Below are 26797 nucleotides of genomic sequence, written 5' to 3' on the forward strand. Positions count from 1 at the left end.
CCGGGGGGCGCGTCCCGGGTTTCCCGGAGGGAGCAAAAGGCAGGCCAAGTGCGGGAGGGCGTCCCCAGGGAGGCGCGAGAGGTGTGGCGAGCACCGGGAGCTGTGAGCAAAGCCGAGCGGGTTGCGTGGGAGCTGCCCCTGCGGGGTGCGTGCTGGTGAGGCGCGGGAGCGGGCGTGCGGGCGGCAGCCCCGTCCTGGGCGGTGCGTTTCCCCTGGGGGGTTTTGTGTCGGGGTGTGTGCGTGTGCGTGCGTGCAGTTTGTGAGGGTGGCATCTGAGGAGCGGGTGCGTGGTGAGAGGGGAGCGGGGGCGTATTTGTGGGGGGTGGGGAGGAGGCTTGGTCGCGGTGCGTGCGGGCCAGGGGTCGGGGGCTGCGGATGGTGCTGCGGGGCGTGATCCTCGGTGTGTGGAGGCTGGGGTGTGAGGCCGGTGGTGCGTGAGTGCGTGCGTGAGCGAGCGAGCGTGCGTGCGTGAGCGAGCGAGTGAGCGAGCGAGCGAGCGAGCGCGTTGCGGAGCCGGTGCGGGGGCAGGGACCAGGCCGCGTGGAGCGGGCAGGGCGCTGTCTGCGGGCTCGCTTAAAGGCAGGCAAAGCGGCAGGCAGCAGCGTCTACGACCATACCACCCTGAACACGCCCGATCTCGTCTGATCTCGGAAGCTAAGCAGGGTCGGGCCTGGTTAGTACTTGGATGGGAGACCTCCTGGGAATACTGGGTGCTGTAGGCTTTTGCCGGCCCTCGCCACGCTCCCTGCCGCTGGGCGGCTGCGGGTCTCCCTCCGGCACAGGCTTTTGCCGCCTGGTCCTCGCTTGCTTCCGCAAAGGTCTCCCAGGCCGTAGCCACCTCGCCCGCCGCAGCCCAGGGCGAGGGCTTTGGGCGCCCGGCCCCGTGGCGTCTTTGTTTTTCTTCCCAGCCGGTGCTCTTGCCCCCTTGGCAGCAGGTGTGGGAGGCCAGCTGGCCGAAGCGGCGGCAGGCGCCCCGAGGCCTGTCTGCCCTCGCGCTCCCTGCCCGCCGCTTCGGCTCCGCCGCTGGAGGCTGGGAGAAAGGAAAGCCAGAAGCCTTGCCGTGCGGCGCAGCCCGGGCCTTTGGGGTGGCTGGTTGAGGGAAGCCCTTTGCCAGGCTGCCTCCTTGGCAGCTGGCCCTTTTCAAAGTGAGGGGAGAGAGGCAGCCGCTGCCCTTTTGGGCGGGAAGGCTGCCTGCGGGCCTGGAGCAGTCCCTGCCTGGGCTCGGGGCCGGTAAGTGGGAAGGTGGGTGCTGGTCGCCTCTGGGCTGGTCTCCCTGAGGAGGAGGCGGTGGCCCATCCTGCCTCCCCCGGGGCCGTGCGAAGCGGGAGACGGGGCAGGGCGAGGCCTCCGGGGGGCGCGTCCCGGGTTTCCCGGAGGGAGCAAAAGGCAGGCCAAGTGCGGGAGGGCGTCCCCAGGGAGGCGCGAGAGGTGTGGCGAGCACCGGGAGCTGTGAGCAAAGCCGAGCGGGTTGCGTGGGAGCTGCCCCTGCGGGGTGCGTGCTGGTGAGGCGCGGGAGCGGGCGTGCGGGCGGCAGCCCCGTCCTGGGCGGTGCGTTTCCCCTGGGGGGTTTTGTGTCGGGGTGTGTGCGTGTGCGTGCGTGCAGTTTGTGAGGGTGGCATCTGAGGAGCGGGTGCGTGGTGAGAGGGGAGCGGGGGCGTATTTGTGGGGGGTGGGGAGGAGGCTTGGTCGCGGTGCGTGCGGGCCAGGGGTCGGGGGCTGCGGATGGTGCTGCGGGGCGTGATCCTCGGTGTGTGGAGGCTGGGGTGTGAGGCCGGTGGTGCGTGAGTGCGTGCGTGAGCGAGCGAGCGTGCGTGCGTGAGCGAGCGAGTGAGCGAGCGAGCGAGCGAGCGAGCGAGCGCGTTGCGGAGCCGGTGCGGGGGCAGGGACCGGGCCGCGTGGAGCGGGCAGGGCGCTGTCTGCGGGCTCGCTTAAAGGCAGGCAAAGCGGCAGGCAGCAGCGTCTACGACCATACCACCCTGAACACGCCCGATCTCGTCTGATCTCGGAAGCTAAGCAGGGTCGGGCCTGGTTAGTACTTGGATGGGAGACCTCCTGGGAATACTGGGTGCTGTAGGCTTTTGCCGGCCCTCGCCACGCTCCCTGCCGCTGGGCGGCTGCGGGTCTCCCTCCGGCACAGGCTTTTGCCGCCTGGTCCTCGCTTGCTTCCGCAAAGGTCTCCCAGGCCGTAGCCACCTCGCCCGCCGCAGCCCAGGGCGAGGGCTTTGGGCGCCCGGCCCCGTGGCGTCTTTGTTTTTCTTCCCAGCCGGTGCTCTTGCCCCCTTGGCAGCAGGTGTGGGAGGCCAGCTGGCCGAAGCGGCGGCAGGCGCCCCGAGGCCTGTCTGCCCTCGCGCTCCCTGCCCGCCGCTTCGGCTCCGCCGCTGGAGGCTGGGAGAAAGGAAAGCCAGAAGCCTTGCCGTGCGGCGCAGCCCGGGCCTTTGGGGTGGCTGGTTGAGGGAAGCCCTTTGCCAGGCTGCCTCCTTGGCAGCTGGCCCTTTTCAAAGTGAGGGGAGAGAGGCAGCCGCTGCCCTTTTGGGCGGGAAGGCTGCCTGCGGGCCTGGAGCAGTCCCTGCCTGGGCTCGGGGCCGGTAAGTGGGAAGGTGGGTGCTGGTCGCCTCTGGGCTGGTCTCCCTGAGGAGGAGGCGGTGGCCCATCCTGCCTCCCCCGGGGCCGTGCGAAGCGGGAGACGGGGCAGGGCGAGGCCTCCGGGGGGCGCGTCCCGGGTTTCCCGGAGGGAGCAAAAGGCAGGCCAAGTGCGGGAGGGCGTCCCCAGGGAGGCGCGAGAGGTGTGGCGAGCACCGGGAGCTGTGAGCAAAGCCGAGCGGGTTGCGTGGGAGCTGCCCCTGCGGGGTGCGTGCTGGTGAGGCGCGGGAGCGGGCGTGCGGGCGGCAGCCCCGTCCTGGGCGGTGCGTTTCCCCTGGGGGGTTTTGTGTCGGGGTGTGTGCGTGTGCGTGCGTGCAGTTTGTGAGGGTGGCATCTGAGGAGCGGGTGCGTGGTGAGAGGGGAGCGGGGGCGTATTTGTGGGGGGTGGGGAGGAGGCTTGGTCGCGGTGCGTGCGGGCCAGGGGTCGGGGGCTGCGGATGGTGCTGCGGGGCGTGATCCTCGGTGTGTGGAGGCTGGGGTGTGAGGCCGGTGGTGCGTGAGTGCGTGCGTGAGCGAGCGTGCGTGCGTGCGTGAGCGAGCGAGCGAGCGAGGGAGCGAGCGAGCGCGTTGCGGAGCCGGTGCGGGGGCAGGGACCGGGCCGCGTGGAGCGGGCAGGGCGCTGTCTGCGGGCTCGCTTAAAGGCAGGCAAAGCGGCAGGCAGCAGCGTCTACGGCCATACCACCCTGAACACGCCCGATCTCGTCTGATCTCGGAAGCTAAGCAGGGTCGGGCCTGGTTAGTACTTGGATGGGAGACCTCCTGGGAATACTGGGTGCTGTAGGCTTTTGCCGGCCCTCGCCACGCTCCCTGCCGCTGGGCGGCTGCGGGTCTCCCTCCGGCACAGGCTTTTGCCGCCTGGTCCTCGCTTGCTTCCGCAAAGGTCTCCCAGGCCGTAGCCACCTCGCCCGCCGCAGCCCAGGGCGAGGGCTTTGGGCGCCCGGCCCCGTGGCGTCTTTGTTTTCTTCCCAGCCGGTGCTCTTGCCCCCTTGGCAGCAGGTGTGGGAGGCCAGCTGGCCGAAGCGGCGGCAGGCGCCCCGAGGTCTGTCTGCCCTCGCGCTCCCTGCCCGCCGCTTCGGCTCCGCCGCTGGAGGCTGGGAGAAAGGAAAGCCAGAAGCCTTGCCGTGCGGCGCAGCCCGGGCCTTTGGGGTGGCTGGTTGAGGGAAGCCCTTTGCCAGGCTGCCTCCTTGGCAGCTGGCCCTTTTCAAAGTGAGGGGAGAGAGGCAGCCGCTGCCCTTTTGGGCGGGAAGGCTGCCTGCGGGCCTGGAGCAGTCCCTGCCTGGGCTCGGGGCCGGTAAGTGGGAAGGTGGGTGCTGGTCGCCTCTGGGCTGGTCTCCCTGAGGAGGAGGCGGTGGCCCATCCTGCCTCCCCCGGGGCCGTGCGAAGCGGGAGACGGGGCAGGGCGAGGCCTCCGGGGGGCGCGTCCCGGGTTTCCCGGAGGGAGCAAAAGGCAGGCCAAGTGCGGGAGGGCGTCCCCAGGGAGGCGCGAGAGGTGTGGCGAGCACCGGGAGCTGTGAGCAAAGCCGAGCGGGTTGCGTGGGAGCTGCCCCTGCGGGGTGCGTGCTGGTGAGGCGCGGGAGCGGGCGTGCGGGCGGCAGCCCCGTCCTGGGCGGTGCGTTTCCCCTGGGGGGTTTTGTGTCGGGGTGTGTGCGTGTGCGTGCGTGCAGTTTGTGAGGGTGGCATCTGAGGAGCGGGTGCGTGGTGAGAGGGGAGCGGGGGCGTATTTGTGGGGGGTGGGGAGGAGGCTTGGTCGCGGTGCGTGCGGGCCAGGGGTCGGGGGCTGCGGATGGTGCTGCGGGGCGTGATCCTCGGTGTGTGGAGGCTGGGGTGTGAGGCCGGTGGTGCGTGAGTGCGTGCGTGAGCGAGCGTGCGTGCGTGCGTGAGCGAGCGAGCGAGCGAGGGAGCGAGCGAGCGAGCGCGTTGCGGAGCCGGTGCGGGGGCAGGGACCGGGCCGCGTGGAGCGGGCAGGGCGCTGTCTGCGGGCTCGCTTAAAGGCAGGCAAAGCGGCAGGCAGCAGCGTCTACGGCCATACCACCCTGAACACGCCCGATCTCGTCTGATCTCGGAAGCTAAGCAGGGTCGGGCCTGGTTAGTACTTGGATGGGAGACCTCCTGGGAATACTGGGTGCTGTAGGCTTTTGCCGGCCCTCGCCACGCTCCCTGCCGCTGGGCGGCTGCGGGTCTCCCTCCGGCACAGGCTTTTGCCGCCTGGTCCTCGCTTGCTTCCGCAAAGGTCTCCCAGGCCGTAGCCACCTCGCCCGCCGCAGCCCAGGGCGAGGGCTTTGGGCGCCCGGCCCCGTGGCGTCTTTGTTTTTCTTCCCAGCCGGTGCTCTTGCCCCCTTGGCAGCAGGTGTGGGAGGCCAGCTGGCCGAAGCGGCGGCAGGCGCCCCGAGGCCTGTCTGCCCTCGCGCTCCCTGCCCGCCGCTTCGGCTCCGCCGCTGGAGGCTGGGAGAAAGGAAAGCCAGAAGCCTTGCCGTGCGGCGCAGCCCGGGCCTTTGGGGTGGCTGGTTGAGGGAAGCCCTTTGCCAGGCTGCCTCCTTGGCAGCTGGCCCTTTTCAAAGTGAGGGGAGAGAGGCAGCCGCTGCCCTTTTGGGCGGGAAGGCTGCCTGCGGGCCTGGAGCAGTCCCTGCCTGGGCTCGGGGCCGGTAAGTGGGAAGGTGGGTGCTGGTCGCCTCTGGGCTGGTCTCCCTGAGGAGGAGGCGGTGGCCCATCCTGCCTCCCCCGGGGCCGTGCGAAGCGGGAGACGGGGCAGGGCGAGGCCTCCGGGGGGCGCGTCCCGGGTTTCCCGGAGGGAGCAAAAGGCAGGCCAAGTGCGGGAGGGCGTCCCCAGGGAGGCGCGAGAGGTGTGGCGAGCACCGGGAGCTGTGAGCAAAGCCGAGCGGGTTGCGTGGGAGCTGCCCCTGCGGGGTGCGTGCTGGTGAGGCGCGGGAGCGGGCGTGCGGGCGGCAGCCCCGTCCTGGGCGGTGCGTTTCCCCTGGGGGGTTTTGTGTCGGGGTGTGTGCGTGTGCGTGCGTGCAGTTTGTGAGGGTGGCATCTGAGGAGCGGGTGCGTGGTGAGAGGGGAGCGGGGGCGTATTTGTGGGGGGTGGGGAGGAGGCTTGGTCGCGGTGCGTGCGGGCCAGGGGTCGGGGGCTGCGGATGGTGCTGCGGGGCGTGATCCTCGGTGTGTGGAGGCTGGGGTGTGAGGCCGGTGGTGCGTGAGTGCGTGCGTGAGCGAGCGAGCGTGCGTGCGTGAGCGAGCGAGGGAGCGAGCGAGCGAGCGCGTTGCGGAGCCGGTGCGGGGGCAGGGACCGGGCCGCGTGGAGCGGGCAGGGCGCTGTCTGCGGGCTCGCTTAAAGGCAGGCAAAGCGGCAGGCAGCAGCGTCTACGGCCATACCACCCTGAACACGCCCGATCTCGTCTGATCTCGGAAGCTAAGCAGGGTCGGGCCTGGTTAGTACTTGGATGGGAGACCTCCTGGGAATACTGGGTGCTGTAGGCTTTTGCCGGCCCTCGCCACGCTCCCTGCCGCTGGGCGGCTGCGGGTCTCCCTCCGGCACAGGCTTTTGCCGCCTGGTCCTCGCTTGCTTCCGCAAAGGTCTCCCAGGCCGTAGCCACCTCGCCCGCCGCAGCCCAGGGCGAGGGCTTTGGGCGCCCGGCCCCGTGGCGTCTTTGTTTTTCTTCCCAGCCGGTGCTCTTGCCCCCTTGGCAGCAGGTGTGGGAGGCCAGCTGGCCGAAGCGGCGGCAGGCGCCCCGAGGCCTGTCTGCCCTCGCGCTCCCTGCCCGCCGCTTCGGCTCCGCCGCTGGAGGCTGGGAGAAAGGAAAGCCAGAAGCCTTGCCGTGCGGCGCAGCCCGGGCCTTTGGGGTGGCTGGTTGAGGGAAGCCCTTTGCCAGCCTGCCTCCTTGGCAGCTGGCCCTTTTCAAAGTGAGGGGAGAGAGGCAGCCGCTGCCCTTTTGGGCGGGAAGGCTGCCTGCGGGCCTGGAGCAGTCCCTGCCTGGGCTCGGGGCCGGTAAGTGGGAAGGTGGGTGCTGGTCGCCTCTGGGCTGGTCTCCCTGAGGAGGAGGCGGTGGCCCATCCTGCCTCCCCCGGGGCCGTGCGAAGCGGGAGACGGGGCAGGGCGAGGCCTCCGGGGGGCGCGTCCCGGGTTTCCCGGAGGGAGCAAAAGGCAGGCCAAGTGCGGGAGGGCGTCCCCAGGGAGGCGCGAGAGGTGTGGCGAGCACCGGGAGCTGTGAGCAAAGCCGAGCGGGTTGCGTGGGAGCTGCCCCTGCGGGGTGCGTGCTGGTGAGGCGCGGGAGCGGGCGTGCGGGCGGCAGCCCCGTCCTGGGCGGTGCGTTTCCCCTGGGGGGTTTTGTGTCGGGGTGTGTGCGTGTGCGTGCGTGCAGTTTGTGAGGGTGGCATCTGAGGAGCGGGTGCGTGGTGAGAGGGGAGCGGGGGCGTATTTGTGGGGGGTGGGGAGGAGGCTTGGTCGCGGTGCGTGCGGGCCAGGGGTCGGGGGCTGCGGATGGTGCTGCGGGGCGTGATCCTCGGTGTGTGGAGGCTGGGGTGTGAGGCCGGTGGTGCGTGAGTGCGTGCGTGAGCGAGCGAGCGTGCGTGCGTGAGCGAGCGAGTGAGCGAGCGAGCGAGCGAGCGAGCGCGTTGCGGAGCCGGTGCGGGGGCAGGGACCAGGCCGCGTGGAGCGGGCAGGGCGCTGTCTGCGGGCTCGCTTAAAGGCAGGCAAAGCGGCAGGCAGCAGCGTCTACGACCATACCACCCTGAACACGCCCGATCTCGTCTGATCTCGGAAGCTAAGCAGGGTCGGGCCTGGTTAGTACTTGGATGGGAGACCTCCTGGGAATACTGGGTGCTGTAGGCTTTTGCCGGCCCTCGCCACGCTCCCTGCCGCTGGGCGGCTGCGGGTCTCCCTCCGGCACAGGCTTTTGCCGCCTGGTCCTCGCTTGCTTCCGCAAAGGTCTCCCAGGCCGTAGCCACCTCGCCCGCCGCAGCCCAGGGCGAGGGCTTTGGGCGCCCGGCCCCGTGGCGTCTTTGTTTTTCTTCCCAGCCGGTGCTCTTGCCCCCTTGGCAGCAGGTGTGGGAGGCCAGCTGGCCGAAGCGGCGGCAGGCGCCCCGAGGCCTGTCTGCCCTCGCGCTCCCTGCCCGCCGCTTCGGCTCCGCCGCTGGAGGCTGGGAGAAAGGAAAGCCAGAAGCCTTGCCGTGCGGCGCAGCCCGGGCCTTTGGGGTGGCTGGTTGAGGGAAGCCCTTTGCCAGGCTGCCTCCTTGGCAGCTGGCCCTTTTCAAAGTGAGGGGAGAGAGGCAGCCGCTGCCCTTTTGGGCGGGAAGGCTGCCTGCGGGCCTGGAGCAGTCCCTGCCTGGGCTCGGGGCCGGTAAGTGGGAAGGTGGGTGCTGGTCGCCTCTGGGCTGGTCTCCCTGAGGAGGAGGCGGTGGCCCATCCTGCCTCCCCCGGGGCCGTGCGAAGCGGGAGACGGGGCAGGGCGAGGCCTCCGGGGGGCGCGTCCCGGGTTTCCCGGAGGGAGCAAAAGGCAGGCCAAGTGCGGGAGGGCGTCCCCAGGGAGGCGCGAGAGGTGTGGCGAGCACCGGGAGCTGTGAGCAAAGCCGAGCGGGTTGCGTGGGAGCTGCCCCTGCGGGGTGCGTGCTGGTGAGGCGCGGGAGCGGGCGTGCGGGCGGCAGCCCCGTCCTGGGCGGTGCGTTTCCCCTGGGGGGTTTTGTGTCGGGGTGTGTGCGTGTGCGTGCGTGCAGTTTGTGAGGGTGGCATCTGAGGAGCGGGTGCGTGGTGAGAGGGGAGCGGGGGCGTATTTGTGGGGGGTGGGGAGGAGGCTTGGTCGCGGTGCGTGCGGGCCAGGGGTCGGGGGCTGCGGATGGTGCTGCGGGGCGTGATCCTCGGTGTGTGGAGGCTGGGGTGTGAGGCCGGTGGTGCGTGAGTGCGTGCGTGCGTGAGCGAGCGAGCGAGCGAGGGAGCGAGCGAGCGCGTTGCGGAGCCGGTGCGGGGGCAGGGACCGGGCCTCGTGGAGCGGGCAGGGCGCTGTCTGCAGGCTCGCTTAAAGGCAGGCAAAGCGGCAGGCAGCAGCGTCTACGGCCATACCACCCTGAACACGCCCGATCTCGTCTGATCTCGGAAGCTAAGCAGAGTCGGGCCTGGTTAGTACTTGGATGGGAGACCTCCTGGGAATACTGGGTGCTGTAGGCTTTTGCCGGCCCTCGCCACGCTCCCTGCCGCTGGGCGGCTGCGGGTCTCCCTCCGGCACAGGCTTTTGCCGCCTGGTCCTCGCTTGCTTCCGCAAAGGTCTCCCAGGCCGTAGCCACCTCGCCCGCCGCAGCCCAGGGCGAGGGCTTTGGGCGCCCGGCCCCGTGGCGTCTTTGTTTTTCTTCCCAGCCGGTGCTCTTGCCCCCTTGGCAGCAGGTGTGGGAGGCCAGCTGGCCGAAGCGGCGGCAGGCGCCCCGAGGCCTGTCTGCCCTCGCGCTCCCTGCCCGCCGCTTCGGCTCCGCCGCTGGAGGCTGGGAGAAAGGAAAGCCAGAAGCCTTGCCGTGCGGCGCAGCCCGGGCCTTTGGGGTGGCTGGTTGAGGGAAGCCCTTTGCCAGCCTGCCTCCTTGGCAGCTGGCCCTTTTCAAAGTGAGGGGAGAGAGGCAGCCGCTGCCCTTTTGGGCGGGAAGGCTGCCTGCGGGCCTGGAGCAGTCCCTGCCTGGGCTCGGGGCCGGTAAGTGGGAAGGTGGGTGCTGGTCGCCTCTGGGCTGGTCTCCCTGAGGAGGAGGCGGTGGCCCATCCTGCCTCCCCCGGGGCCGTGCGAAGCGGGAGACGGGGCAGGGCGAGGCCTCCGGGGGGCGCGTCCCGGGTTTCCCGGAGGGAGCAAAAGGCAGGCCAAGTGCGGGAGGGCGTCCCCAGGGAGGCGCGAGAGGTGTGGCGAGCACCGGGAGCTGTGAGCAAAGCCGAGCGGGTTGCGTGGGAGCTGCCCCTGCGGGGTGCGTGCTGGTGAGGCGCGGGAGCGGGCGTGCGGGCGGCAGCCCCGTCCTGGGCGGTGCGTTTCCCCTGGGGGGTTTTGTGTCGGGGTGTGTGCGTGTGCGTGCGTGCAGTTTGTGAGGGTGGCATCTGAGGAGCGGGTGCGTGGTGAGAGGGGAGCGGGGGCGTATTTGTGGGGGGTGGGGAGGAGGCTTGGTCGCGGTGCGTGCGGGCCAGGGGTCGGGGGCTGCGGATGGTGCTGCGGGGCGTGATCCTCGGTGTGTGGAGGCTGGGGTGTGAGGCCGGTGGTGCGTGAGTGCGTGCGTGCGTGAGCGAGCGAGCGAGCGAGGGAGCGAGCGAGCGCGTTGCGGAGCCGGTGCGGGGGCAGGGACCGGGCCTCGTGGAGCGGGCAGGGCGCTGTCTGCGGGCTCGCTTAAAGGCAGGCAAAGCGGCAGGCAGCAGCGTCTACGGCCATACCACCCTGAACACGCCCGATCTCGTCTGATCTCGGAAGCTAAGCAGGGTCGGGCCTGGTTAGTACTTGGATGGGAGACCTCCTGGGAATACTGGGTGCTGTAGGCTTTTGCCGGCCCTCGCCACGCTCCCTGCCGCTGGGCGGCTGCGGGTCTCCCTCCGGCACAGGCTTTTGCCGCCTGGTCCTCGCTTGCTTCCGCAAAGGTCTCCCAGGCCGTAGCCACCTCGCCCGCCGCAGCCCAGGGCGAGGGCTTTGGGCGCCCGGCCCCGTGGCGTCTTTGTTTTTCTTCCCAGCCGGTGCTCTTGCCCCCTTGGCAGCAGGTGTGGGAGGCCAGCTGGCCGAAGCGGCGGCAGGCGCCCCGAGGCCTGTCTGCCCTCGCGCTCCCTGCCCGCCGCTTCGGCTCCGCCGCTGGAGGCTGGGAGAAAGGAAAGCCAGAAGCCTTGCCGTGCGGCGCAGCCCGGGCCTTTGGGGTGGCTGGTTGAGGGAAGCCCTTTGCCAGGCTGCCTCCTTGGCAGCTGGCCCTTTTCAAAGTGAGGGGAGAGAGGCAGCCGCTGCCCTTTTGGGCGGGAAGGCTGCCTGCGGGCCTGGAGCAGTCCCTGCCTGGGCTCGGGGCCGGTAAGTGGGAAGGTGGGTGCTGGTCGCCTCTGGGCTGGTCTCCCTGAGGAGGAGGCGGTGGCCCATCCTGCCTCCCCCGGGGCCGTGCGAAGCGGGAGACGGGGCAGGGCGAGGCCTCCGGGGGGCGCGTCCCGGGTTTCCCGGAGGGAGCAAAAGGCAGGCCAAGTGCGGGAGGGCGTCCCCAGGGAGGCGCGAGAGGTGTGGCGAGCACCGGGAGCTGTGAGCAAAGCCGAGCGGGTTGCGTGGGAGCTGCCCCTGCGGGGTGCGTGCTGGTGAGGCGCGGGAGCGGGCGTGCGGGCGGCAGCCCCGTCCTGGGCGGTGCGTTTCCCCTGGGGTGTGGGTGCGCCGGGTGTGGTGACAGTGTGTGTGTGAAAAATGGCATCCTGAAATTGCCAATGTTTGGAATCGTAATTTCGTTTTTTCTGGTTTGTACCTGGGTCGGAGAGGACCTGGCTTTCGGAATACCTGTTATGGGAGGGGAAGGAAGCGAGGTCTTTGAAGTGTGGTGCTGTTGGCTGCTCCCACCTTTAGTTTCCTTTCGATAAGTAGCTGCACTTTCCATTGGGCCGTGTGCGGGGAGGTGCGGATCCCCCTGTCCCGCCCCTTGCGGTGCGTCTGGGTCGGGGGCTTTGAAGTCCTGTACTGGGTGCGCGGCGCAGCCGCTTTCCCGCCATCAGCTGACTTCGGGGAGTCATGAGACGCGGCTGGGATGGGGCGGGTCACAGCTGCCGGCGTCTCCTGACGGCCATGCTTTGGCTTCTGCTCCGCGCTGCTGCGCTGGTCGTGCTGCTTCCCGTGGGGCTCGGCGGAGCTGTAAGTGTTTCCCCGGGGAGTGAGCGCGGGGCTCCCGTCCCTGGCTGGGCTCCTGCGGCAGCGGGCACGGCTTGTGGCGTCCCCTTGCGCTGGGGGAGGTGGAGGGAGCCTTGCGGGCGCTGAGCTGCCCTGAGGGCGTCCGTGACTGTGCTGGGGGATCATGTGCAGAGACGCGGCTGGGGAGCAGGGGGAAGCACTCCCTGGAGAGGAATTTGGGGCCCCATCCCCTCCCATTTCTTTTTATTTACACACATTGCAAATATGGAGGGGGCTGAGTTGGGGCCTAGGTACAGTTGTCTGGCTCCCCACCACCTCCTCCTCGGGGTTGACTGCAGGAGGTGGGGTGCATGAGTTGGATTCATGGCAGGCACTCCTAGTGTCCTTTGAGCCCAGATTCCATTCTCTATCTGGTGGGTTGGCTAGAGGGTGTAAAGCGTGTGGAGCAGGGTAGTCTCTAGGGGCAACCAGGTCTGTGTTTTCCGAGAACAGGTGTGTCTGTGTCTCCCCACTCCTCAAGCTGTGCAAATGTGCAAGGGGCTGTCTAACTCTCTACCCAAGTCCAATAGGGACCTGATGCCTGAGGAGATTGCTGGAGCCTACTGCTCCTTTATTCAGCTTGGTTGGTGGACGGGACAGATGCGGGTTGCTACGGCCTTGTCTACACTGCCACTTTACAGCGCTGCATCTTTCTCGCTCAGGGGTGTGAGAAAACACCTCGGTGAGCGTTCCAAGTTTCTGCGCTGTAAAGTGGCAGTGTAGACCGTACCGCAGCGCTGGGAGCTGCTCCCCTTTTGGGGATGGTGTTGTTTTTTTTTTTTTACACAGCACTGGGGGAGCTTTCTCCCAGCGGTGGTGCTGCAACTACACAGCCATGTTAAAGTGCTGCTGTGGCACAGCTTTAATGTTGCCAGTGAAGACATGTCTTTTAACACTGTTACCTTTCTTAGTAGAATCCTGCCCACTTTCTCCTCGCTTGGTTATGAAGCTTTGTTGCTGACCTTTTTTGAGGCAGTGTTTGCAATTTTTTGTCTTAGAGCAAACAGATTTTGTGGCACCTTGTTTAGTGATACACTTAGGGTATGCCTACACTGGCAACTTTCTGCGCTACAAGTTATACGACTTTTATGAAAGTGCTGGAATTAAACCGCTGTTGCGTGTCCACACTGTGCTCCTTGTTATGGTGGAGCGCATCCACATTAGCAGTTCTTGCAATGGCAAAGAGAGCAGTGCATTGTAGTAGCTATTCCACTGTGCAACTGGCCGCAGCGTGCTTTGGGAAGGGTTTGCAATGCATCATGGGGCAGGCACAGCGTCGCATGATGCAGGTTTCCCAATCCCATTGTTCCATGGGCATCCGACTACATTGTCAGCTGCTTTTCAACTGAAGGCGGGGCTGGGGCAGAGTGGGATAGGGAGGGTGTGTGTGTGTACAGAGGTGGGAGGAGAGACAGTGTGTTTTGAGGGACAGTGTGTCAGCAGACAGCGGCAGGAAGCAAGCAGTCCTGAGGCAGGGGGTGGGGGAAACCTTGATATCAGCCCCCGCCTCCCTCCCCAGCTTGGGAGGGGTGCAGGTCTCCAGCAGAATTCAAAACAATGAGCAGAGCAGCCACAACACTTCCGGAGGCCAATTGATTGCTTTGTGCGCTGTAATGTGTTTACACTACTAATACAGTGCAGGAGTTTCTGAGCTTTAAGGCTTACAACTCTCATCAAGGTGGGTGTTTGTGGGTGGGTTGTGGGGGTTTTTTTGTTTTCTTTTTCAACGCTGCAACTGAGGAACTTCGGCGCACAAAGTGGCTTGGCAGCGTGTGCACCTCGGGAGTTACACCGCAGAAAGCCGCTTTACTGCGCGGCAGCTTGCCAGTGTAGACAAGGCCTTAGCTTTGCTCATTGCTTTCTGAACTCTCATCCATAATAAAGAGAAAATCCAGGATATCCTGAAAGCCATGAATTGTCATTAAAAAAGCCCCCTGCTTCTTGGTAGGCATATTTTAGCCTTTATTATTCAGAATCTATCGTGACAAGTTATACATTAGATGACTCTAGACTTTTAATTGTCTGTCTTGAATTTGTTTTTGTGCTGTTCTGCACTTGTCTGATGGTGTCAGAGCTCTGACAACATACCAGATAGAAAACATTAATTTACTAGCGTGGGTTGAGAACGGGGAAGTGTATCTGCCTTTTCTCTGCCTTTTTTAACATGCTTTATCATGCTACTTGCTCTTTCTATATAGATTTGCGTCAGATTGCATCCAGTGTTACACAATCTTGCTAATGGCCTATATGAGTTGCAATACTTAAGCTTAAGGTCTGAGTGAAGAGTACTATGGGAGTTCTAATGCAGCATTTCTTCTGGGTTTATGCATTTGAAGTAAACCCTTAGCATTTTTTTAAATAGTCGTCTGTTTTGATGTTGTATGCATATTCTGAAGAATGTTAACACACAATAAAAAGCAGAGTAACTCCATGGGGAGTTTTGGTTTAAACCGACAGCAGCTTGTAACACAGTATGTGGTCTTTTTAATTATTTTGAAAAAGCAAACACTAGTTTAAAACTTTAAATAATCACTGTTGTGGCCTCTTGGCTTAAAAATAAAAGGGGGGGGGGAGGAAGAGACAGAATATCGTCAAAGTGCATATAAATGGGGTTTATTTATTGAGGCTGCAGGGTATAGACAAGGATGGTCTAGGTCTCAGTAGTTCTTTAGCTCCCAGACCAGACCAGGTTGATACAGAGTCTCCATAAATCCTGGCCTAGAATATGCAGGTGTGGAAGGGACTGGTGACCATACTAATTATATAATTTAAACTAGCTTTCAAAATTCTGCTCATCACAAATGAGTAAACTATCATCTTGAGAAGTGCAGGGCTGTATATTTTTCGGCCTGGGCTGGCAAATTTTCATAACCACTTTACCAGGCTGTCTCATAGGGATTTTTGTGCATGTCTCGTTTTTTCCCCTATGGCTCATCTGAAGAGCAGAAGTAAGGGATGAGCTGTGGGAAGTGGTTTGCATGCTCTGTTTGTGTTCCAGTGATCCTGAATGGCTGAAGGCTGGAACTGAATGATTGATGGTTATGTCATTATTCTGAGGTGAATGTAGTCACCATCATGGGTCAGTGATTTATTTTATTTTATTTTATTTTTTTTGGTTGGGCTCTTGAGACTGCAACATTATGTACCAGTGACACCTACTCTCATGGAATGGTGTCGTGTTGGAATGGAGATGGTGTTGTGCGAGGGAAGCAGATTAGGTAGTGAGTGCAAAGTGTTAATTAACTGTAGCTGTGTTTCTTGGATGGAGTAAGCAGGGTTTGGTAATATTTTATTGGTTATTGGAAAGCAATCATCACTGTATGATTTGTGAGACAATATCCCGAAATTGTGAGGAGAATTCTTATTACTGGTTTAGTATTCACAGGTTTTTGTGCTAACTTATCAATGGGAACCTTGAGGATGGGAGACTATAGAGATCAGGACTGGGTTGTCAGAGTTCTAGATCCTTTTTATTCTAAGTTGTTAACCCTTTTATAGCTATCCTTGATAGTGATAGTGGTCTCTCCACCAGCCTTGGTGTCCTGGGTGGTGGGTGCCAAATAATAGCTCTCTGGTTTCTATACTGGGAAAGAGGGATTGTATGTCTTAATATCAAAAAGCTGATATTGGTTCCTGGTTGCAGGCCAAGTTGACCAAGAAGTCCCTTCACAACCACATTCTTACCTACCGGAAACTCAAATAGAACAGGAAGGTGCAGAGACTGTCAGTCGGTAGAGATGATCTCCTTCAAGCAATTGCCGCTTGAAGCAAAGGCTGCAGTGGCTGCTGGAGTTGTCTTCTTCTCCATGATGATATCCCGGACCTTCCTGGCAGAGCAACTTGAGTTCGGTACACAGAGGTGGCTGCGGAGATTACAGATGGCACTGTTTGTTAATGCGCTGATGCTCATAGGTTCTCTTTACATCTGGAGATGTATAGTGACCACATTCTACAGGCTTTCAGCTGCTTACTCCTATTGTTTCCTACCATGGAAAATAGCTGTGCTAACGTTTCTAGCTTTGGCACACTCAAGCTTTTTTACATTGCTGTTTCTTGTTGCAGAAGAGCCCTATTTCTTTTCCTTAGCTTCTTACACATGTCTAGGAGCCTATATAATCCTTATTTTCTTTCTCTTCACTCTGGGCTCTGTAGAGCAAGTTTATAAACTCTTGGTCAGCAGAGGTGCTAGGACAAGTGGTATCAATAAGAGTAGTAAAACTGTGATGAAACCTGTTTTGGTTGTTATGGTGACAGTTGCTCTGACTGCTGTTGGGTTGTTGAATGCCTCCCAGCCTCCTGCAGTGACCTCAGTGGTGATTCCTGTTCACAAACTGCCTTTGTCCATGAATGGCCTGAAGGTGGTGTTGCTATCAGATATCCACCTGGGACCCACTGTAGGGAAGACTAAACTTGCAATGGTTGTGCAGATGGTCAAAGCTTTAAAACCTGATATTACTGTGATTGTAGGTGATCTGTCAGATTCTGAAGTGATGGCCATCCGACCTGCTGTTGAACCTCTTAGTGAACTTAATTCCCCATTGGGAACTTACTTTGTCACTGGAAATCACGAGTATTATACTTCTGATGTCAACAGCTGGTTTGAATTACTGAAGTCATTTAACATTCATCCACTCCACAATGAGAATGTGAAGATCTCTTCTCCAAGGAGCAGCAATGATTGGTTCTGTCTGGCTGGGGTTGATGATATTGAAGCTCAGGTTATGCGCTATTCTGGGCATGGCATGGATTTAAAAAAAGCCCTAGTTGACTGCAGTGCTGATCATGCAATAGTACTTCTGGCTCATCAGCCACTGGCTGCAAAATGGGCTCTCCAAGATCGCCCAGACATAAATTTGATCCTTTCTGGCCACACTCATGGTGGGCAAATATTCCCTCTGAGTGCTGGTGCCTATTTGCTGAATCCCTTCTTTGTTGGCTTGTATAAAGTTGGGCAGAGCACTTTCGTATATGTCAGCCCGGGGACTATGTATTATGGAATTCCAATGAGGCTGGGCAGCAGAGCTGAAATAACGGAGATCATCCTGCACTCTCCCTGAATGGTCTGCCAACTTAAAAATTCTGTCATCTATCAGCCAGTATAACTGACGGTTTGATTCATAAGTCCCCAAGCCAAGTCCATCCCTGATGTAACTCCGGGGAAGTCAGTGAAGTTAGAGCAGTGATGGACTTGGTTCTGTAAGTCTGATGCTGATCTTTGTGCAGAAAGCACTGTTTCTTCTGCCACATAGTAGTAAGCTTATCAAACACCCATCACAGATGAGTGGAAGCGATGAATAAATCAATCAGATGAGTTATTTGTGCTATTGATATCTTGCATTTTAAAGAGATCACCATGAGATCAGTGTTTCGTTTTAAGTGTGCTTACTGTGTATGTTTAATATCTGTAATCTGTTATTAGTTCACATTCCATTTTTCACTTGTTTATTGGCATCTGATGGAGTGCCGCCTAACTCATGATGATGTAGAGTTCACCCACTGGGAAGTGTGGTGAAACTGTGGATGCAAATTTTGCACAGTGCTCTACAAAGTCTTCATTGAGGTTTATCGAGTTGTCCCACAATGGGAAGTGAAGGGGGTATTTTTAGGTGATAACAAAGATTCTGTTTAAAATTTGTATGGGGGGCCTGTAGGGGCTACTGCAAAATGACCAGTAAAGTACGGTGCCTGTGCTAGGGTTGCCAGTTTTGGTTGGATGTATTCCTGGAGGTTTCATCACATGACCTAATCTTTAATTAAAGATTAATCTTTTAATTCCTGCAGACTCCAGAAAAATCCTGAAGGGTTGGCAACCTTAGGCCCTGTGCATTTGCTCCTTTAAAATCTAGATAAAAACCTAAATCATAAGAATTGGAGAGACTTTTATAGTGGGGCCGGGTGGAAACAGCTTCCTTGTTTTGCCTAAATGTAACCAGTCATCTAGTGAGTATCCAATAAAGGTCTTATAAAAGGGACATTGTTAACTTAAAACTCCCACTTCAGTGTGAGCATTCAGTACTTTACTGTTGGTATGAGTAACACTTACGCTATGTCTACACTATCCCTTTTGTCGGTCGGGGTGTAGAAAAAAATACCCCCGACCAACATAAGTTTCACCAACAGAAGCTCCAGTGTGGACAGCGCTATGTTGATGGGAGACACTCTCCTGCCGACATAGCTATCGCCGCTCGTTGGGGGTGGTTTAATTAAGCTGACAGGAGAGCTCTTTCTTGTCAGCATAGAGCAGCTGCACGGGAGACCTTACAGTGGCACAGCTGCCGAGGTACAGCTGTGCCACTGTAAGGTCTCTAATGTAGACATAACCTTAAAATCTACAATTGAAAGAATTAGTGGGGGGAACGGGACTTTTTTTCCCCAGTTATATTATTTGGGTAGGTTTAGTTAGTTTCTTTCCATTGTATATAGTAAGTTTCTTCTTTCTGTTTTGGGTAGGTTTTTTTTACCCAGCAACTGGGGAGAGGGAGAACTTAAAAACAAAGCTGCTGTGACTCAAAGGAAAGGTACTTGAAACTTTGAGCTTTAACATTATCTAGATTGTAAATTAATGTTTTCCCTTGACCAGAACGAGATTAGATAGCAAGTACAGTAGAACCTCAGAGTTATGAAAACCTCGGGAATGGAGGTTGTTCAAACTCTGAAATGTTCGGAACTCTGAACAAAACGTTATGGTTGTTCTTTCAAAAGTTTACAACTGAACATTGACTTCATACAACTTTTAAACTTTACTATGCTGAAGAAAAATGCTGCTTTTATCCATCTTAATTTAAATGAAACAAACACAGAAACCGTTTCCTTACATTGTCAAATCTTTTTTTAAACTTTCCCTTTATTTATTTTGTAGTTAACATTTAACACAGTATGTATGGTATTTGCTTTTTATTTTTATGTTTTTGTCTCTGCTGCTGCCTGCTTGTGTACTTCTGGTTCCAAAATGAGGTGTGTGGTTGACTGGTCAGTTCATAACTTTGGTGTTTATAACTCTGACGTTCTGCTGTAACTTCTGTTTGTGTATAGACTTCCTAGCGCCCTGACCTCTAATTGTTCTGCTATGAAAAAAATGGCCTTTTTTGTGTGTGTCTCTTTAAAGAGCACTGTCTAGCGTTTGAATCCATACTTCAGTCTGGTATGTTTCTTAGTGCAATTTAATATAGATAAAAAATTAATATTTGTTTGGTTTTTAATATAAATAAAACCAGGTTGTTTTGGGTTCTTCTGCATTTTTCTAGGGCATGAGAATCAAAAATTGAAGTAGAATTAATTTGTATTTACTGTCCAAGCTGACTGAAGGGCAAAAATAAAAAGACTTTTTTCACTGTTTTCCCAGGTGTACTAATCTGAGATGCTATTAGTAAGTATAGATAAAGAATTTTTAATTTTTTTTAAATCTGACAGTGTCCCTTTAATTCTTTAAGCTGATACAGGATTCTCTCTCCTCATATAAACACTGTCCAGCTGTTTCTCTATTCTGTTCCCACCCACCAAAACTGTGCACCCGCTTGTTCTTGAAAATTGGCTCTGGGCAAACCAACATCTTTATCAAATGGTTCTGTGCCTCTGTCTAACTCAGATGGCCCTCATTATTGGGGTATCTGAAACACCTCACAATCTTCCTCACATCACCCCTGTGAGAGTAGAGAAGTTCTAGCAGATGAGGAACCGAGACAGAGGAAACTTGTGGCAGAGATGGGGAATTGAATCCAAGTCCCAAGCTAACCCCCTAACCACTGGACCACTTCTCCCCAGTTTACCAATGTCTAAAACAGTGATAATACACTGCACCTTCACAAAATGCTTTGTATTCATAGATTCATAGATACTAAGGTCAGAAGGGACCTTTATGATCATCTAGTCTGACCTCCTGCACAACGCAGGCCACAGAATTTCACTCACCCACTCCTGCGAAAGACCTGGAGCACCTTTCATCTGAAGGATCCCAAAACATGTCTGGGGCTCAAGTTATATCATACACTTTTTGTGTGTGCGCCTTATGTTTCTCTAACTGCTCTTTCCCTGGCTGACTTAGTGTTGCTGCTACCTGACCAGCATGAGTTGTGTAGATAGCCCCCAATGATAGCCTCCAGCCCCTGTTGTGTCAGTGAAAGACCTGAGTTAAAATCCATATCTCCCCCTTGGTAGTGCAAAGCATTCTCTCTTGGCCACTTTTTTCTAATCATTAAATTATTTGAGGATTATTGCTATGTTATGCAGCTAATTGTCTAGCTAATTACCTCCCATGGGAGGTGGGCACTGTGGTTGCTTCTGTGTTAGTTTCTCAGTGAGCACTGAAATGTCAGTTTATCTAGATTCCTCTCTTGCCCTTCCCAAGAAAACACATATGTGTACAAAAATCAGTATGGAGAATTGACTCCTACCACAAATAAGCAGGTGATTTTTAAATTGTTCTGTGAATATTTTCACCATTTTTTGAACATTTTTCATCTATTTTTGTTGTTTTTAATTGTGACTGTATTTCTTTGGGGTTTGTTTAAACATTTTTGTTGTTCTTGATTTCTTTTCTAATAGAATGCAAAATTATTGAAAAGGCTACGCGGAGCACCATTGCAGCCATACCCAAATCCTACAATCAATTTTTGTGAAAGTTATATTATAAACCATATACATTGGAGAATCAGTATGCATATTTATAAATCATAGTACTGATATAATGAATGCATTTGTTATGCTTATAAAAAGCACACAGGATCTTTTCAGGGGAGAAGGCAATATGCCGCATTTACTGAAAATATAACAGTTCACATATGCATGCACACACACATGTCCTGCAGATGGTCTTAATAGTTACCAGGCTGTCAATCTAATGGCCAGTTAGATTGGGCACGAGTGAGGAGTTGGGTTTTGTCGGTCGCGATCCGATGCTCCGAGGCTTTGGAGAACTGAACCCAGAATTTCATGGCAAAACATCCCTTCTTTATAGTTGTAAATTCCCACTTGAGACCATGCATTTTGCAATGTCATCCTGTAACAGCAAACAACCCCAAGATTAACACCATTTAAGGACTAATGATTACAGGATGACATTGCAAAATGCATGAACTCAAATGGGAATTTACAGCTATAAAGATGGGGTGTTTTGCCATGAAATTCTGGGTTCAGTCCTGCAAAGCCTCAGAGCACTGGGTTGTGACAGACAGAACCCAGCTCCTCACTTGTGCCCAATCTAACTGGCCATTAGATTGACTTGAGGTACAACAGCCTGGTAACTATTAAGACCATCTGCAGGACCTGTGTGTGTGATTGAATGCATATGCTAACTGTGTTGTTTTCAATAAACGCGGCGTATTGCCTTCTCCCCTGAAAAGATCCCGTGTGCTTTTTATAAGCATAACACATTGAACGCTAAGATTGTTACGGTTCCAAGCAATTAATAAAAAGTTAATATTGTTCACTGGTGGAGACAAGTGTCTTCTGTAATGATCATTCAATTTACTTTGGAACTGCCTACTGATATCTATTTAGGAGTTACGTTTTTTAAAAATATTTTTAGTGCAGCAATTAAACTTAATCAAGCACAAATGCAAAGTAATGTACCATGTGTCCAGGCCACTCTATGTGCTGAAGGTTTTGATATTCCTGAGTGCAAGTGAAAAGGGAATGTCACTGTATTAAACCTGTGTGTAACATGGAACATCCAAGCTGAGAACAGTGAGTCCAGTGTTATCAGGTTGAGGAGATGAGTCATGTAATGTGATTGCAGGGATTGAGATGAGGAAAATTGAAGATCAAGGGGAGGGAGAGCAGAATGCATGAGTGGTTCTTAGTTGGGTTTTATATTTGAGTGGTGGTGGTGAAGACAGGCTGAGGGGGAATCTCTCTGTTGTTAAGGAGGGTATCTAATGTGTTGTGCCTGGAGTTGGATCATATGTTGTTTGGTGGTCATAAAAAAGATGGCTGCATCCTCTTACCACACCTCAGAGCGTTAAACAGAACAGTAGGAGAGGCAGATCAACATGTCCATGTTGATTGATATGGTAGGGGCCGTATCCTGCAGGAAAAATTCCATGGACTTAAATGAGAGCTATGCCTATGTAAGGACTATAGGATCAGCACGTAAGAAGCTGGTCCCCATTAATGGAATAGCTCACATGAATAAGGTTAAGCATGTGCTTAAGTGTTTTCAGGATCAGGGCCTAAATAGCTTCCATTATCCAACTATTCATTGTCTCCTTGTCTATAGTCTTGCTTTAGAGGGAGATGAGGTGGGTGAGGTAATATCTTTTATTGGACCAAATTCTGTTCATATCCTATGGATGGGTTTTTGATTGATAGGAGTTAGATGGGAAAAAGACCCATTTGATCGTCCATTCCAGTTCCCTGTCAATACAGGATCACTTTAGCCTATCTAGTTTTAAATCTTCCCCCAAGTGATGGGGCTTCAGCTGCTTCCCTTGGGAGGCTGTTCTAAAGCCTGGTCTATGCTGCAAAGTTAGGTTGACATAAGTTACCTTGCGTCACGTTATTTGTGCATGTGTCTACACTCCAATTTGTCTCCAGCTGAGGTAAGTGCCCTGTTATATCAACACAGTCAAACCACTTCCCCAGATGGTGCGGAACCATGGTTGTCCTACTGAGGTCAATGCAGTGCGAGTGTAGACACTGCATGGCCTGTGTCAACCCTAACAGTCTTTCAGCATCTGTCCCACAATGCCCCATTCTCTGCAACAGTGACCACTCTGGTTACAATTTTAAACTCCACTGCTTAAGGGTCACAGAGACCAGAAGCCACCCCCACCTTTCAACATCCTCCCTCCCCCTCCCGTGTTGTTGAAATGCCTTTTCCTGAGTGCCGATGTTGGCAAACGCACCTTGTGTTAGCCCAAAACAGTTTAACTGTGGTCTACACAGATCAGAAGATGGGCTGTCTGCAGATCCCACCCCCTCCTGCATCTATCATTGGGTGATTTATTAAGACCGAGGCAGAATAAGATGTAACACACAAATATTTATTATGCCACTAGTCAGTAAACTAGACAAGGTTACCCTTCAGACAAGCTAGCTTGAACTGTGTGGGCCACTGGCTGCCACTCAGATGGACAGTCCTGAGTGACAAGCGTGCCACTCACTAAATAACTTGCTGTTGCGAGGCAGATTATGGCTGTCGCATGACTCTAATTTCCCTGACCTTTCCCCTCCTTGATTTGAAAAAGGCTGAAAGGGCACTAAATCATCCGAGGAGAAGGGTATCCAAGATGGAGGCTTAGCTGTCCTTTTTACAAATCCAAGATGGATATTACATAAAACAGGTCAGAAACAGATTTTACCCAGCACTAGCAGCTCTCCCTTCTTGTGTGCAACTACCCAGCCGACTGTGCTGGCCCCACACAGACTGAGAGGTACTAGATGCGCTCCAGCCTGGAGTAGACAGGTGCTTTGGATCTCCTGGGCCTGTGGGGAGAAGAAGGCCTGTGTGAAAGCAAAGGAACTTCACGGGATGCCAGAAGGCCAGGGAGCACCACAATAGATCTGGTGCTGTGCCTCAGACCTGCTGCTTCTACAAGTTACTGCATGGCATACTTGGCGGAGACCCCACCAGCATCCCACAGACCATTGTGGGTACCGCCAAGGAACCCAAGACTGAGACCCCTGGTGTGTACAGCGAGGAGGAGGAGTGTGGAGGAGACACAGCAGGGGATTCCAGCCATGCTGCAAGTCAGGACCTGTGTGAGACTCTGACACAGTATAGCCAGTGCCACCAGGTGAGCGTTGATGAGCCTGATGAAGGGGAAGGGAACTCGGTTAAGTGTGTACATGCATTTTTCTGTGCATTCTTTAATGATGGAACCTGGCCCAACCCCAAGTTAACAAGACACCGGTATTGACTTTTCATTTGCTCATACAAAGAGCAAGTAGTGGTACAAAAAACATAGGTGGACTTCAGACTAGCAGCTGTGTTAGTCTGTATCCGCAAAAAGAAAAGGAGGACTTGTGGCACCTTAGAGACTAACAAATTTATTTGAGCATAAGCTTTCGTGAGCTACAGCTCACTTCATTGGATGCGTTCAGTGGAGTTATCTACTTGTCATTACCCTGTAGGGTTAGGCTGGGACATGCGGAGCACCTTGGTTTTGTGCATAGGGATGTCCCTTTTATCCCCCTGAGAGATCTTGATGAAACTTTCATGGAGGTACTCTGCAGTCCTTTTCCAGTGATTGCTAGGGATGGCAGCCTTATTTCGTCCTCCATGGTAGGACATTTTCCCATGCCATTCTGTGATGACTTTGGCTGGCACCAGTGGTGAGCTGGAGCCTGTTTGCTGGAACCGGTTGTTAAATTTGGAAGCCCTGTTAGAACTGGAGGGACAACCGGAGCTCCAGCCCTGGAGCACTCACGGAGTCGGCGCCTAAGGCGCTACTTTCGATGTGATCAGTGGGGGGAGCGGTCGCTCCGCCTGCTCCCCCCCCAGCTACGCTACCCCGCCCCTAGGAGCCGGGGGACCTGCTGGATGCTTCCTGGGAGCTGCCCCAGGTAAGCACCGCCGGGACTCCCCACCTGGCCCCCTGGCAGGTCCCTCTGGCTCTTAGGGGCGGGGCGTGGTGGGCACCCACTACGGTGGCCCACGAGACCCTCCTGCCCGGTTCCGGGGGCAGTCAGGGGACAGAGAAGGGGGGTGGATGGGGCAGGGGTAGGGGGGGCATCAAGGAATCTGGGGGGTTGGATGGAGAAGGGGTCCCGGGGGACGGGCGCGGGCCACGACCCCCTTGTGGGGTGAGGAGGGAACCGGTTGTTAAGATTTTGGCAGCTCCTCACTGGCTGGCACCATTGCAGTAAACAGGCTAGCAACATACATGTCTGGGTCGCTTCAGGAAGCCAGTAGTAGCTGTGCTGTCTGTGCCTTTGATACCTTCCAGAGTGAGACATCAGCTTAAATCACCACTGCCTGTGGAAAACAGTGCCAGTGCTCGGTGCCCTATACTCCTACTTAGGGAACGGGGACCAAAATTATATAGCTTTATATGACAGAACATCCCCCCGCCCCTGACAGGCCACTATGGCTGGGATTGCAGAGTGGTGCTGTGCAAAGGTGCTCCACAGCCGAAGGGCCAATTAGCATGTATTTTAAAAATGTTTATGGGGAATAAGGGAAGGGAGTTTTGAAACTTATCTTTCCCTTTCCCTTGTGTCTGTAAATCCAGTGGTACATCTGTCTGTTTTTATCAGCACCTTCTAGGGTGGCGGCCTTGAGCAGTTCCCCCTCCACACCTGCAGAATGCGTGATCCTGATGAGGAGGAAAAAGAAGAGGACTGGGGAAGACACATTCTGCAAGATCCTGCCAGCCAGTGCTGCATCGGACCACAAACAAAGGGCTTGGAGGGCTCATACAACCAACAACATGGAGAAAGACAGAGAGGACAAGAAAAAGGCCCAGGAGTCTAAGCAGGATAAGGAGTGGGAAATGCACTAGGACATAACGGATCTTCTCAGGCAGCAGATTCAAATGCTGCTGGTTGTCCTATAGGTCCCAAAATCTTGGATTCTCCATCCTTTGCACTATTTGGAGAACTCCATGGTTACTGTTTCCTACACCCCACAATGTATCACGGTGCGGATCGTTGCCTCTATCATTCCACACGGGGGAGGAGGGAGGTGGGGCAGCAAAGGAAACAGTAGCTTCACATACACTGACCTATGAGAACCATGACTGGTATGCATGTTTCCACAATGGACTACATTTGTGCATTGAAATGGACATAAAATTAAAAAGGAAGTAAGCCTTTGTTTTCACCTCATTATGTTACACATTTGTATTGCATTGCTTGTGGGGATTTTTTGTACATAGACTTTTTTGTTATGTTTTTCCCACTTAATAAATGTTTGTTTTTGGGAGAATCAAATGATCTTTATTAGTTCGCAACAAATATTGCAGAATGCATAGCGGTACTCAAAGCAAACAGTCCTTGTATTTGTACAGCAAGCACCATAGAATTCACAGCTTCAGGAAAACACCCAGTCATATTTATAACTATACAGCAAGCACTACACAGTTCTGAGCAGCACCTAAGGTTCCAGGCCCAGAGAACGCTACATCACAGAACACCACTGTGGCTGACTGCTAAAGGGCTCTTTCAAAGCCACCTTCACTCCGTAGTGCCATGTTGAGCTCTTGTAATGGCCCTTGAATCTGGCTGTTCAAACTCGGCAATTAGCTGCTCCACGTCCATCCTCCACCCTAGCAGCAGCTAATTCCCCTTTGTCTCACAGCTATTATGCCAGACACAACAGACAGCAATAACCATTGGGATGTTTTTCTCACTGAGATCCAATCTAGTGAGTAAACACAGCCAGCATTCCTTCAATCTACCAAAAGCACCTTGAACTGTCATTCTGCGTCTGCTGAGCTGGTAGTTGAATCTTACCTTAATGCTGTCCGGGTGGCCAGTGTATGGCTTCATGAGCCAGGGGATCAAGGGGAAGGCTGGGTCCTCCAGGATCGCTCTTGGCATTTCTGTATTGCCAATGGTAATCTGCTGATTGTGAAAGGAAGTCACTACTTGCATTTTTCTGAATAGTCCTGTGGTTCTCAAAGATATGAGCATCGTGCCCCTTTCCTGACCAGCCCACGCTGTCAGTGAAGCTCTCCCCAGTGATCCACTTGTGTAACCATAGAAAAGTAGCCCTTTCTGTTGATGTACTCTGGCAAGGTGGTGCTGCCAAAGTAAGCATGTGTGTGCTGTCTTTGGCCCCACTGCAGTTTGAATTCCCCATTGCTGCAAATACATCGGCTGTGTCTTGCACATTGCCAAGAGTCCCTGCGTAGCAGGATGTGATGCAACTGTGCAGGGCCATGAATGACAACTGTGTATTTCCCAACTCTAAAAACTATATCCCACTGACCTGCAGAAATCCAGCACTGCAAGCTTTTAGAGCGCATTCGCTACTCAATTCTCCACTGTCAATTCAGCTCTCATTCTGGTGTCCAGACACTGGTGGGCTGGGGCAAGCTTGCCACACAGATCCAGGAATGTGGCCTGGAATTCTGCAGTCATCCCAGATTTGCATTACGATGCAATCCCACCAATCAGTGCTTGACTCTCAGGCCCAGAAGTGGCACTCCACCCTCTGAAGCTGCTCTGTGACTGTCACCAACAAGCTTCAATTGTTTTTCGCTCTGTCCCTCAGCAAACTGTCCTCAAAGCCATCCTCATGTCTGTGGTTGTTGTGGTACCTCTTGCGGATCTGCAAATACAGGAGAACCATGCGTCCTATATTTGCAGCCTTCATGAGAATAGCGCAGAGCTCTTCAGGCTCCATGCTTCTGTCAGAGATGGCAGACACCGGT

At 55.9% G+C, this 26797-nt stretch overlaps 2 protein-coding genes and 8 non-coding genes across 11 annotated transcripts in view; all 10 read left to right on the plus strand.

Annotated features, from left to right (window-relative positions):
- The first annotated feature begins 603 nt into the window (after positions 1-603).
- Positions 604-722, plus strand: LOC141983614 (5S ribosomal RNA). The gene has a single exon (XR_012638451.1). It is a non-coding gene; the product is annotated as a 5S ribosomal RNA (ribosomal RNA).
- Positions 723-1958: 1236 nt separating this feature from the next.
- Positions 1959-2077, plus strand: LOC141983615 (5S ribosomal RNA). The gene has a single exon (XR_012638452.1). It is a non-coding gene; the product is annotated as a 5S ribosomal RNA (ribosomal RNA).
- Positions 2078-3305: 1228 nt separating this feature from the next.
- Positions 3306-3424, plus strand: LOC141983599 (5S ribosomal RNA). The gene has a single exon (XR_012638436.1). It is a non-coding gene; the product is annotated as a 5S ribosomal RNA (ribosomal RNA).
- Positions 3425-4655: 1231 nt separating this feature from the next.
- Positions 4656-4774, plus strand: LOC141983600 (5S ribosomal RNA). Its single transcript, XR_012638437.1, has one exon. It is a non-coding gene; the product is annotated as a 5S ribosomal RNA (ribosomal RNA).
- A 1224-nt stretch (positions 4775-5998) lies between these two features.
- On the plus strand, positions 5999-6117 carry LOC141983601 (5S ribosomal RNA). Its single transcript, XR_012638438.1, has one exon. It is a non-coding gene; the product is annotated as a 5S ribosomal RNA (ribosomal RNA).
- Positions 6118-7349: 1232 nt separating this feature from the next.
- On the plus strand, positions 7350-7468 carry LOC141983616 (5S ribosomal RNA). Its single transcript, XR_012638453.1, has one exon. It is a non-coding gene; the product is annotated as a 5S ribosomal RNA (ribosomal RNA).
- Positions 7469-8678: 1210 nt separating this feature from the next.
- On the plus strand, positions 8679-8797 carry LOC141983617 (5S ribosomal RNA). The gene has a single exon (XR_012638454.1). It is a non-coding gene; the product is annotated as a 5S ribosomal RNA (ribosomal RNA).
- Positions 8798-10007: 1210 nt separating this feature from the next.
- LOC141983602 (5S ribosomal RNA) lies at positions 10008-10126 on the plus strand. The gene has a single exon (XR_012638439.1). It is a non-coding gene; the product is annotated as a 5S ribosomal RNA (ribosomal RNA).
- Positions 10127-11319: 1193 nt separating this feature from the next.
- GLB1 (galactosidase beta 1) overlaps positions 11320-26797 on the plus strand; it is a 72098-nt gene continuing 56620 nt past the window's right edge. Inside the window, exon 1 of one of the 2 annotated variants that reach the window (XM_074945483.1) lies at positions 11320-11447. In XM_074945483.1, coding sequence (XP_074801584.1) covers positions 11328-11447 — 120 coding nt within the window. In that variant the 5' untranslated portion in view covers positions 11320-11327. Of the gene's footprint in view, positions 11448-26164; positions 26796-26797 lie in introns of those variants that run through there. The other variant, XM_074945484.1, reaches the window with a different exon arrangement.
- TMPPE (transmembrane protein with metallophosphoesterase domain) lies at positions 11341-18587 on the plus strand. The gene is made up of 2 exons (XM_074945487.1): positions 11341-11447; positions 15127-18587. The coding sequence occupies exon 2, from the start codon at positions 15221-15223 to the stop codon at positions 16538-16540; it is 1320 nt and encodes a 439-aa protein (XP_074801588.1). The 5' UTR covers positions 11341-11447; positions 15127-15220; the 3' UTR covers positions 16541-18587.

The sequence above is a fragment of the Natator depressus genome, chromosome 2 (genome assembly GCF_965152275.1).
Source record: "Natator depressus isolate rNatDep1 chromosome 2, rNatDep2.hap1, whole genome shotgun sequence".
Lineage (NCBI taxonomy): Eukaryota > Metazoa > Chordata > Testudines > Cheloniidae > Natator > Natator depressus.